Source organism: Sinohyriopsis cumingii, unplaced genomic scaffold (genome assembly GCF_028554795.1).
Source record: "Sinohyriopsis cumingii isolate HCF-2022 unplaced genomic scaffold, ASM2855479v2 utg001170l, whole genome shotgun sequence".
NCBI classification, from domain to species: Eukaryota; Metazoa; Mollusca; class Bivalvia; order Unionida; family Unionidae; genus Sinohyriopsis; species Sinohyriopsis cumingii.
In genome coordinates, this window is record NW_028315967.1 from 224,464 (window position 1) to 237,440 (window position 12,977).

The following is a 12,977-nucleotide window of genomic DNA, read 5'->3' on the forward strand; positions in this document are numbered from 1 at the left end:
AATCTTAGTTTAAGACCACAGTCATAACAATATAGTAACATTGAGCTCCAGAAGCAATGAAGTTAGCTTTAACTTTATTAGAAGCAATAAGTATGTAAAATTGTATTATGTTTGTGTAATTATTACAATGTTTCCTATGCAAATGTAGTAAGCAGGACTTACTGTAAACAGTAGAACTATTAACTGACTTGTTTAGAATTATTAAAGCTGAAAAATGGTCCAACAGATTGCAATGGTCAGACTTTCTTCTGAAAGAGCGTCAATAGGTTATATGGACCAATGAAAAGATAATCTGAGGAACATCAATTACAGAATTTACATCCTTTCTATTTAATATCAATTATTGTCAACACACTTAACTTTTTCTCAATTTCTGTGACTATATTTAAAATTATCTAGTATGCCTCACTATGAATGGAATGGACATTTATTCATCAACCCTGTCATTCTATCCATCTGTCTATCCATCTTATGTGACTAAGTTTGGGACTTAGGCAAGGCAGTTCATAAATTGTAAAAACAAGAGGTGGGAGGCCATTTGTGCCATACAGAAATTTAAAAATTTAAATTTAAATTTAAAATAAATATAATTTCATAATTTAATCAGTTTTTGGGATTTACAATATATTACTTCCCATATAGATGTTTATCTTTTGGACAATTTTTTTTAGTAATCTTGTTAAAAAGCAGTGTATTACATTCTGACAAGTTTAATTTTAGTGACTGCAGAATTGGGATGCTTTTATTTTAATGGCGACTACCTGTAATGCTGTTTTATCTATAGTCCAAAAATGCCTTTTTTGTATACCATAAATTACATTTTACTAAACAACACTTAGGTCAAAATAGTTAATTAAGCATTCAGCGGGGAAAATCAAGAATAAACTATGTGATCAGATTCTGTCATTTATTGTCAAAAAAGTATTTTCAAATAGAAACAAAACACGTTTAATTAAACTGATCTGTTGACCGAGATCAGAACTAAAACTAATGCAAGTCCTTTCTGTTTCCTTTTTGTGAGTTTCACTGACTACTATGTGTCCACAATTGAAATTGTGACTCACTGAACTGATTTCATAATAGCTTCTCAGGTCTTTTGTTAGCTCAACTGAGTATGTGTTCACAATTACTACTCAAGTCTTTCTGAGCTCAATGTTCATGACTGCTAGTCAGGTCTTGTGAGCTCAAATGACTACTCCAAGTTCACAACTGCTACTCAAGTCTTTTGTATGCTCAACTATTATGTGTTCACAATGCTACTCAAGTCCTTCTGAGCTCAAATGACTACTATGTTCACATTTGCAACTCATGACTTATGAGCTCAATGGACTACTCCAAGTTCATAACTGCTATTCAAGTCTTTTGTAAGCTCAACTGACTATTATGTGTTCACAACTGCTACTCAAGTCTTTCTGAGCTCAAATGACTACTATGTTCACATATGCAACTCAAGACTTGTGAGCTCAATTGACTACTCCAAAATCATAACTGCTACTCAAGTCTTTTGTAAGCTCAATTGACAATGTGTTCACAACTGCTACTCAAGTCTTTCTGAGCTCAAATGACTACTATGTTCACATTTGCAACTCAAAACATATGAGCTCAATTGACTACTCCAAGCTCATAACTGCTACTCAGATGTGTTTACAATTGCTTCTCAAGTAGCATCAAATGAAGTTCTTCATAGCCTTGCATAGCATTAGTGAAACTGCAGCCTGTGAACCTTTTGTTTCACATTATTAGTGACAGCAATTAATGAAATCTACTTAACAATAATGAAACAAATTGATTTACATAATGTTACAATAACAGTTTCAAGGTGGAAAGAAACATTTTGACTCAATGTGTCTTTTTTACAATGCATACTGTATTCTGAGAACGTCAAAATATTCTTACTGACCAAAATAGGATTTCTTTCCTTTCATTTCCCCCCAAAATTCTATGAAATTATACAAATTTTGGCCACATTATTTTTGTAATTTAACTATTTTTACTGAATTTATTTTCACAATATCTGAGACCCCTAAATTTCTACACCACTAAAATAACTACTATACGGTATTTTCCCAAGATTATCGCAAACCCAAATGATACATTTGAACCTAGACGTGATATATTTACAGTCTGCTCATAACACTGATATTATTTAAAGCAATGGCACACCAGGTTACAATTTTACAATTGCTTTACACAAAACATTTTTGACATTGCATTATTTAGTTTATCCTCTATCAATAAGAAACAAGATTCTTGCACAGTTGCATGTTAATTTCAATACATAATATCAATTCAACATAGTAACACAGTAACAGATTCTAGTAATTGTTATATCTTAATTCCTCTTAACTAACAATTTACATTCAAGGATCATCATAATAACAATGTATGTATGGCATAAATTTGTAATCCACATTGGCTATGCATTATTTGGCATATCTGTTAATGAAGTAGTTACCTACATGATGTTTACACCCAGCAAGTTTCGTGACTGTACATACAACAGTGTAAAAGAAACTAATGCAAAACCTTAACAACATCATCACTGGAAAAGTGGTATGTATGCATATGTGGGTGTGTGTGTGATTTGGATTTTTAACGTAGCGTTAACAATTTTTCAGTCATATCGCTATCATGTCCCACCCAGTCACATTATCCTGACACCAGGTCGACCAGTCCTAACACTAACCTCTTAATGCTGAGCGCCAAGCAAGGCAGCTGTTAGTACCATTTTTAAACATCTTTGGTATGATTTGGCCAGGGTTTGAACCTGTGACCTCCCACATCCGAGGCGAATACTTTAACATTAGGCCACCGGAGCGGTCTATGTATGTATGTATGTGTGTGTGTGTGTATGTTAGTACGTATGTATGCATGCATGTATGAATGTATGTATGTTTAATGTATGAAGCCCAAAATATTATATAATCTTTGTATCTTTTTTTGTCCAAACAACAACAATTTGTGTGTAATATACACATTCAACAGTCCCCATGTAACCTAATGAATAATCCTACAACTTCAAGACATGAGACTTTTAAATATATATTAACTTGTTTCAAACACCCAATCAGCAAGCAAAGTCACAATGCAGCATACAATAATAAGCTCACAAACAAAATGAACTGTCAAAAAATGCAATGTGTAGTTGTTAATATGTATAAAATAAACTAAATCAAAGCTTTCATTTATTTTCAATACATACTTGATGGCAGAAAAGTTTAGCTCTGCATTCAGTTTGCAAACATGTATACATACAGTATGACCTACCATAAAGAGTAACCTCCCTGTAACACCTCACATATCCAACCATTTTCAGATTTTCCCTTCTATTTATCTGCACATTTTATCCACTTACAACAGTACTGTTTTTACAACAATCTCATCCCTTACAACAGTCCTATCTCTTACAACAGTCCTATTGCTAACAATAGGCTTGTTCCCATACAACAGTGTTGTTCCTTACAATAGTCCTGTCCTTTACAAACAGCCAAAAAATATCCATCCTGCAGATGGCTTGTTAAGAGAAGTTATACTATATAGTGAAAGCTGCATAACAAGGACACACTCAATTTTCCATAGTGGACAAGTGTCCTTTATAAACAAGTGAAATGTGTCAGTAAACTAATGAAAAGGATCTCAGAAATGTCCTTGATGAGCACATTTATTTTTAAGGATGTCTGTTTTGTAAAATTAATGCAATGCACATCTCAAAATGATATGACCACCACATCATATTATCATCAATACAATGTCACTTTTATCTAGATGTATCACAGCTCTAAGTACTCTGGAAATCTGGAAAAGATGTTATGTCATGTCTTGTGACTTCTGTTTTTTATATATAAAATAATGAAAACAAATTTTTATGCAATTTAACATTCGCAATAACAGTCCAGTGAAGGAAAATTATAAAGACAATGAAAAGCATACAAGATCTTTGGAAACCTTGAACAATTTATGACCTGCCACAAATACACTGCACAGGTTTTCTGTTATGGAAAACTGATGTGATCCCAGCAACCCGTCTCATACTAAAATATTCATTCACCAACATGCCCTCCTTTGGTACATTTGATATGAAGCATCCAGACCTGCCAGCCCGGACGAGTTAATCTCAGTAAGGTAGTTGATTTTCTTCCATAAGTTTGACCAGTTTTCAGTAAGGTGTAACAAAATATCATAAACTGCTACTTTAAAGCTGGAAAACGAAATTAAAAGTTCTGTATTCGAAACATGCAACAACGATAAAAATTATGTTCAACTGAAAAGTTTGTAAAGTATGCATAGACTTTATTTACCACTAGTACAGCTGCACAAACTTTTGTTCCAAACGCTATTCAGCTCAATGATTGTTGATATCTCTCAAAATGACGTAATTCTTGGAAATTCTTTTACCATTTCACATGACGATGGTAATCTTATCTCCCGCCACGAGTCATATTCAAATTGGCATGTGATGTCCAATAAATGTAATTGTGTCCCTTCTGGCTTTTATTCACAAGAATCTGAATAGTTTTCTGTTGATTATTAACATTTTCAAGAGGCTTATTTTCCGTTTCATCTTAAACATGCATCGCTTGCTGAATGCCATTTTTAAAAAAATTCTATAATCAACAGTTTGATCATGCAGACACTTCACATGAACAAATATGTGCATTTTAAAGCATCTGAGGAACTGCTATAAAGTTAGTCTGGTTCCCTGACTAACTTAACTAATTCTAATGTGAAACCTGGATCCAAATCAAACACGGATAAACAAAATTTCCGGATTTTTCGGCAATGATCATTTTTCCATAGTTTTTTTATTTAAGTCATTATTTTAAGGGTAATTTTCATAAGACTTACGGCAAAATCGTAAGGGTTGGCAGATCTGGGCATCTTTGATATACAACTTGTACAAACTTTGAAGAATTTTAAATACTCGTTCAGCTTTTATTTTATGAGCAATTAGAGACAGATATTTTTGTCATTATTTTTCTTACCTGGGGATAAATATTAAACTTTAGTCATTACTTTTCTAACCCGGTGATAAATTTCAACTTAGTATAAAGCAAGAAAATGAACACCAAGCTATACATTTTTTAAATAGACTTTGCATAGCTTGGACCTTTTTTAAGGCACTGGAGATGAACCTTAATGGAAGTGTCCTTTAGTGGATACATCATTTAATGGAGGAATACTTTAATGGGCTGATCCTTATGGAGGAATACTTTAATGCAGGCATCCCTTAAAGGAGGTGTCCTTAAAAGCAGGTTTCACTATATTTAAAATTAAATATGTGATCATCTTTAGCTAAAATTACAGTAATACACTTCTGAATCCATTTACAAAAATGAAAGAGACCAATCAATGCCTCTTTAAAATATTCAACAGCAAATTTTAAGACGAGAGCAGCTAATATAATACTCAAGAGATAAATTATTCTGCTATAGAATCCTCAGCTGAATATGCTAAAAGCTGTCTTCAAGTCTTTCAGTAACATTGTTCCTATCACCATTTGTTCACAGTTAACCGTGATAGCTGCTTTGGTATCCTTCCATTTTATGCTGACTAGAACAAGGGCACCTGCTGACACTGTCTTTGCTGCAAATCGGAACACATTTTCTTCTGATGAAGTAACTTCAAGTGTATTTACAACTTTGTAAACTGTTGTTACCACCGTTTTAGGATCTGGTTTCTCACTGTGAATTTCCACTGAACCTGTATTTTCATTCATACCAGATAGTTTTCCTGAAAAGGGAAAAAATAATCATAAATTATACACTAAATAATAAAAAATTTAATTTAATGTTCCTTTTTTATATAGTCTGCATGCATTTCCAAGAGAAGCCTCATTTAAATGGTTTGGTTTCTGAACAAAATTTTTCAAGAAGGAATTATTAAGAGTTCTGTTGAGATTTCTCTTTCATGACAGTGGAAGAGATAGCAACAACCCCGGCTCGCGCAATATGGGCAAGATTTTACTATACAATACCTCATCATAACCACGAAAACAAAGTGCTTTGCTCTGAATCAGTGTAAAGAACATGTTTGATGAGGCCATTAGGTCAAGACGTATCCATAAGCCATATGAAACAAGTTATTTCCCCTGACAGAAACAAAAACATAAATGCGGTTTCATATTCATTACATGTCCCTCTTTTAAGCTTTAAAACAGTTTCAGATTTACTCAACAAATAAAAATAAAGATTAATTAGAATGTATAAAAGTTCAATCTACTGTACCTAAAATGTTAATGTGTAGATGTCAAAGAAGACACCTAATTTGGGTGTGTGATACAGAAATATGGAATGAACATATCGCATGCCAGATTAAGCATATAAGATGAAACTAGCATGTAATAAGGTGATATCTCCCCCATCCCTTACAAGATGACAAAATTTAACTGAAACAACTATGTACTCTATACTCTAGGATTGCAATTTTTAACAGGACATATTATCCTGTTCCTCACGATTTCTCATTCTTACATAATTTGGCATTGCATGAGCTTAAAAGTTTTTAACATACGTTTAAACGTCAAACGCATGCAAATGTCTAAATTATTATAAAATCAGGCTAGTTGTTGTAGGGTTCAACGCCATTTTTCAGCACACGATAGGCTATACATGGCAGCCAGTATTAATGGTGGAGGAAGAACCCGGCAAAACCCCGGAAAGAACCACCGACCCACAAGAAGCTACTGGCAAGCTTTCTCACATACCCACATTGGCTGAATCCGAGACTCGAACCCATGCAGACAGAGGTGAGATGGCAGTGATCCGTAACGGAGAGCACTTTAGACAACTCGGCCACTCTGGGCCCCTGAAATCTGGCTAGTGCCATCTAACTATGATAACAACTGCATATGCAGCATCAAATAACACCTTATGAAAACTTCCATTCTGTAAGTAATGTGCAATTCTTTTTATTCACTACTCCAGTGGCCAAAAGTGAGTAGAGTGTCCATCTCGTATGTGGGTTCGAACCCTGACCAAGGCATAAAAAAGATTTTAAAAAATGGTACTAGCAGCTGCCTTGCTTGGCACTCAGTATTAAGAGATTACTGTTAGGACTGGTCGGCCTGGTGTCAGGATAATGTGACTGTCAGACATCAAGCTACATGTCTGCGGAATGATGCCCCAGTGCTAGACATCACTATAAACTGTCACACTGCAGACATCGTAGCGATATGACTAAAAAATTGTTAAAGCTACGTTAAAATGTTCAAATTACACACTCCTACCGGTACATAAATATAATATATTACATTTATATATGCAGGTACCACTCAGTAAATCTAATATGTAAATTATATACCTATCAGCATATAAATGACTGAATAATTGTTACATCTACGTTAAAATTCTAAATCACACAGACAAACTTTTATTCTGATCCATTACTGTTGAACCTTGCTTACAATACCACACAGGACATGTTCTATTAATGTGCTTTTAGTAATGATGACTATTTCTGACTGAAATAACAACGTGGTTCTTAGAATTATCTACTGATTAAGTGAGGTAGTCTTAACGCTGTGGTGGTAATTAGGTGAGGTTTTACAGTCTATATTCATTTGCTGATTGAAAGAATAAGAACCCTCAAAACAGGGTTAAAATCTTTATTCATGTTCCAGCAAATGTTTGAACTCAGCCATGTGTGTACAATTCCTTTTTTCTTGCATATGGGAGCTGAGATTGTTCTCCTGGTTGAAATCTGCCTAATACCTAATGTAATCACAGTTCGCCAAGAAATCTGGGTCAGCTGGAAGCTTTGTATATAATTTTATCCAATATAGTTTAATATGTATGTTATGAATGCATCTGTTTCATGGTTTCTAATTCATACAGTCATCCAAATTTGATGGTGCTTCATTTGTTCCAATACAAAAAGCCTCTATGTCTCTAATAGTTGGTCAAATTTTGCAAAGCAATTGTTTCAAATAAAATTGTATGTGTTTTTTTTATTTCTCTTCTAATTTCCATAACAGCATCCATAATTCATGACAGACTTGGCATTAGTTGTGAAAACGTACAAGTCCTTTGAGTCATAATGTTTTGTGTTAATGATGGATAAATTATGTTAAGAAGCTATTACGAACATTTAAAGGACTTTCTATTATTAGTAACAGTGGCCATACTTGATTTGTACAAGGCTGATAGGCCTTTAGGACAGGGTGCTATCTGTCAAATTTGGTCAAATTCTGATGAAGATGTGTAAAGATTTTTTGATGACACATCAGTATTTACAGGAACTTGAAAGGTATCTGTGCCAGGACACTTTCTGTCAAATTTGGTCAAACTCTAATCAAGCATTTTTGGGGGAAGCTGTTTAAAGTTATTTGCAAGTATTTGCAGTCATATCTTAAGGTGGGTCATCATCATTGAAGAAATCTGAAGGACCTTCATGTCAATTCTCTTGACCAATTTCTGAGAAGAAGCTGTTTTAAATTTTTTTAATTGTATTTTTAGTAATGGTTGTTGTTGTTGTTGTAGAGTTTAATGCCATTTTCCAGCACACGATAGGCTATACATGGCGGCCAGTATTAATGGTGGAGGAAGAATCCAGGAAATCCCCGGAAAGAACCACCGACCCTCGAGAAGCTTGTTGTTGTTGTTGTTGTGGGGTTTAACGCCATTTTTCAGCACGATAGGCTATACATGGCGGCCAGTATTAATGGTGGAGGAAGAACCCGGAAAACCCCGGAAAGAACCACCGACCCACGAGAAGCTACTGGCAGGCTTTCTCACATGCCCACATTGGCTGAATCTTAGACTCGAACCGCCGCAGACAGAGGTGAGATGGCAGTGATCCGTAACGAAGAGCGCTTTAGACCACTCGGCCACTCGAGGCCCCCACCCTCGAGAAGCTACTGGCAAGCTTTCTCAAATACCCACATTGGCCGAATCCTAGACTCGAACCCATGCAGACAGAGGTGAGATGGCAGTGATCCATAACGGACAGCGCTTTAGACCACTCGGCCACTCTTTAGTAATGGTAACCATATTGAATGATAAATAAGCATTCACTGAAATAATCTGGAAAGACCTTGATAGCAGAATTCTCCTTTGAAAATAAATTGCAAATTGGTAAGTTCTTTTTGAAAAGAAGCTTTAAACAGCAATTTTGAATTGATGATGCACAATGGATGGCAAATAATGGGTGACGCATGATGAAGTATATTAATAAAAGCTCAAGTTTTGTTGTGTCAAAATTGTACGGCGCTCCTCATGTCACATCCAAATACTAAGTTAGATAACACAAACTAAATGCAGGCTCCAACTTATGTGATGATAACGAAATGGATGGAAAAATGGATGGATGGACATAATCAGGTCACATGCCACAGTAGCTATGCAATCTGGCCAAATGGAAGTTATTTCAAAGTGAAAAGATAAATTGCCATAAGGTAGAATGAGGTTAAGTTATTTAGTATATTTGATACATTGTTAGTGGCAGCCAAAACAGCTGATGGTCTGATGAAAAGAACGTAACAATGGTTTCACTCACTCACCAGCTCACTAAGGAGACAGGCTCAATGAATTCAAAACAAAATTCAGAACTTTTATCCATTCTAGGTATTTTCACAAATTTATGTGACATAAATAACTAAACTGACATTTTGTAAATGTTAAGTTTAACATGGTAAAGTCATGCTGATAGGCATCAACTTTTATGGTTTTGTGAAAAGCAACATTTTTCTGATACTTGGATTTAACTACTCTACCTTTTATCATATCGAATGTGGTCCTAACAACATTGTGTCGCATAGCTGTCAGATTGGTCCTAAGTAAGGCAAAAAAATCATTTCTCCCAGGACAAGACTTTTTTCAGCACTCACCTTGTTGGGTTACAAACTCCTTCTCATTCATTGTGTAAGGCTGACAGAGTTCCCCCACTGGTGCTGTTATGGAAACCTGGAATTTGTGGTCTTGAGCACATATGTCAAAAGTCGCTGGCTGGGTTGTATCATTAAAATTTATTGCCATTAGCACAGATGTTGTTGCTTTCACATCCAAAATAGCTGTTTGAAAATACATATTAATTCAAATGATCAACTGTCTTTAGATTCATATAAATTTATGCTTGATAAAATATAACCATGCAAATAAAATTAAACATGGTAATTTGAAAATTTTGCATACAACATTTAAAAAGTTTCTACTCTTCTTCCAACTTTTTACTTTTGCACCTTACTTGATTCAGCAATCAGATGGAACAAGAGTTTCACAGCTTTCTGTAATATCGGCTTTTATAAGAATTGATTCCAGTAATAAGATTCTTGTTTAAAACAGACTAATGTTCAGGATTCCACCTATCAGCAGAACATGAAGTATTTTGTCATAGAATTATTAAAAAAAATTGAATTGAAGAAAGGAAAGTCAAATCTGAGGCTTTTGAGAAACTGAGAATATTTCAACATCTTAACTTCAGCATTATACTTTATATTTGAAAGTAGACAAATTCTTACTTATTTCTGGGAAATCCTGCATTTCTGTGCCTTTCTGAAACTTCTGTCAAAAAAGAAAGAAAACATTTTGAATGGAATATTAGTCCTGATGGAAAGAGTATGTAGCTCACTGTCCTTTTCCATGATTTCAGCAGAGATGCCAACCAATAATAATGCTAATCAGGAATCCATGCAAAAACTTTTTGGAATCTAGACCACTCATTCACAATGGATAATGAGATCATTAAAGGTAACACACTTCAATACAATCATATTTTATCATGAATAGGTGGCATTTCTGCATTTATCAAATATCTGACTTGAAAAAAACGTAACAAGTAATTCAAACTGTCATTTATCTTGTACACCATCAATCAATAAAAATCATAAATAATTTTAACTTTAATAATTGTACAACTTTATATCTGTTTAAAAGTAACACATTTTCATGCTTAAAAGTTAAAAATTATTATATATTATATATTAAAATTATTCATGCATCAGCAAAAAAGAGAGTGATAGAAAAATGAGAAGAAGAAAAAAAAAAACGGCCAAAAATAATTTCCAGGCATTTATCTTCAGACCAATACTTCCTTTTAACTGCTGGGTGTTGAACCAATCTATATTCTTCAGCAATAACAAGATTTTCAAACTAGATCATGTGGATGTCAGATTTACACTAACTTTATTTAGGACCAGACATCATTTAGGATAGAGGTCTCAAACATGCGGCCCACCATATCCTGCGGCCTGCAAAATGATTGGCATCACAAGGTGTCATAAGAGATAGCAAAGGTGGTGCAGCCTTGGGCCATCGAAAATGGCCTCATGCAGCCTTCAGAGTGGTTTGAGTTGGCTAATGTATGGAAAACAGACCATACCATAAGCTAATGTATGGAAAACAGACCATCCTATAAGCTAATGTATGGAAAACAGACCATACCATAAGCTAATGTATGGAAAACAGACCATACCACAAGCTAATGTATGGAAAACAGACCATACCATAAGCTAAAAGTTATAAACAATATAAGAACATCAGAGGTAACTGCCAACTCACCTTATCCCCAATTTTGATGGAGTTTATAGGTTTATCACTTAGATTAGTAAATATCATCTCTATGGAGACCATTTTTGGTGAAAAAACAGAAATTGTTCTTGTAAATTTGTAGGATACAGTTAATCCTTTGCCTTGCATCTTATTCAGGAGTTCATGCGTCTTCAATGGCACCTCTAATGGTGAGATCTGTGAAAAAAGCAAGATTTCTTAAAACAATTATGTATTGCATAACATAAACAAACAAATTCATTGGCGAATTATGATTTTTGAGATATATCCGCCAATCGAATTTCTTGACTAAATACATAATCAGGCAGTCATCTCTAGACAAAAAGCCCACACTGCTCTTGTGAACGATGCACTGTATATATACACTACTGTGGCAGGTTATTAATTTTTGGGAGGAGACATTTCCATCTGCCACAGGCTTTATCTGGTGCAGACTTCCATGTTTATTTGGTGCAGATTTTCATGCCAGAGTGGTAAAAGAACAGTGTACAGACTGAGTGAAGCTAATAACATACACACAATACAATGACCCTTTATAAATTTATCAACTTTTGACTGACTTCCAGGGGCCCCCAGTGACCGAGTGGTCTAAAGCGCTTGCCTTTAATGATCACTGCCATATCATCCCTGCTATGTGGGGTCAAGTCTCTGGACTGGACAATGTGGATATGCGAAGAAGCTTGCCAGTAGCTTTCCATAGATCAGTAGTTCTTACCAGGGTTTTCCCGCCATCAGTTATACTGGCCACAATGTATAGCCTATCTTGTGCTGAGAAATGGTGTTATACCCAAAGTAACAAACAACAACTGACTTCCATATATAGCAATATATTTAACAACCAAAATAAAGTATTTTCCCACTTTGTTTGATTTTTATAAGTCAGTCATTATAAATCAAGAATAGCTATCAATATTATTTTGTATTATTACATGATACATGTTTAAAAAACTCTGTAACAAGCATTTTGATTGGTTAAAACCACATCATGCAATGCAGAAAACATTAAATTAGTTCATAAGACCAAAATAGAACTATTTCTGAATTCGTGTGCCTTTCTTAAGCGCTTTGACAATATCTGCAAAATATGGTTACAATACAGTTTTGTTCTTTACGACAATATTAATGATATAAATAACTTTATATTTTACAATCTATGCATGAATGAAATTCACTTTGCTATGGCTATTCATACAATATGTATTTTAAAAAATCAAAATTTTGTGAAATAAGAAATTTAACAACCCAAGGATGACACATAAAAGGTGTTACGATGATTTCTATATCAGTGGTGAGAATAGCATGCAAAAGGAAATAAAGACAATTCTAAATTTTTTGCAAATTTAACACACACACACAACAAAAATTGGTGCATTTCACTTGCAAAATTTAGAAATCCAATAGCCTTTCCTATCCAACATTTTTCTGGGAAAGTTGAATTTTTAAAAGCAATTTAGGTCTAGCACATAATGTATACAA

General features: G+C 34.4%; 1 protein-coding gene across 1 annotated transcript in view; it reads right to left on the bottom strand.

Moving 5' to 3' along the window:
* Nucleotides 1-893: 893 nt before the first annotated feature.
* Nucleotides 894-12,977, bottom strand: part of LOC149772807 (AP-3 complex subunit beta-2-like) — a 77,394-nt gene continuing 65,310 nt past the window's right edge. Inside the window, exons 21-24 of the mRNA XM_089947265.1 lie at nucleotides 11,493-11,678; nucleotides 10,454-10,496; nucleotides 9,824-10,006; nucleotides 894-5,730 (exon numbers count right to left, since the gene is read on the bottom strand). Of these exons, the coding sequence (XP_089803391.1) occupies nucleotides 5,438-5,730; nucleotides 9,824-10,006; nucleotides 10,454-10,496; nucleotides 11,493-11,678 (705 nt within the window). The 3' untranslated portion in view covers nucleotides 894-5,437. The remainder of the gene's footprint in view (nucleotides 5,731-9,823; nucleotides 10,007-10,453; nucleotides 10,497-11,492; nucleotides 11,679-12,977) is intronic.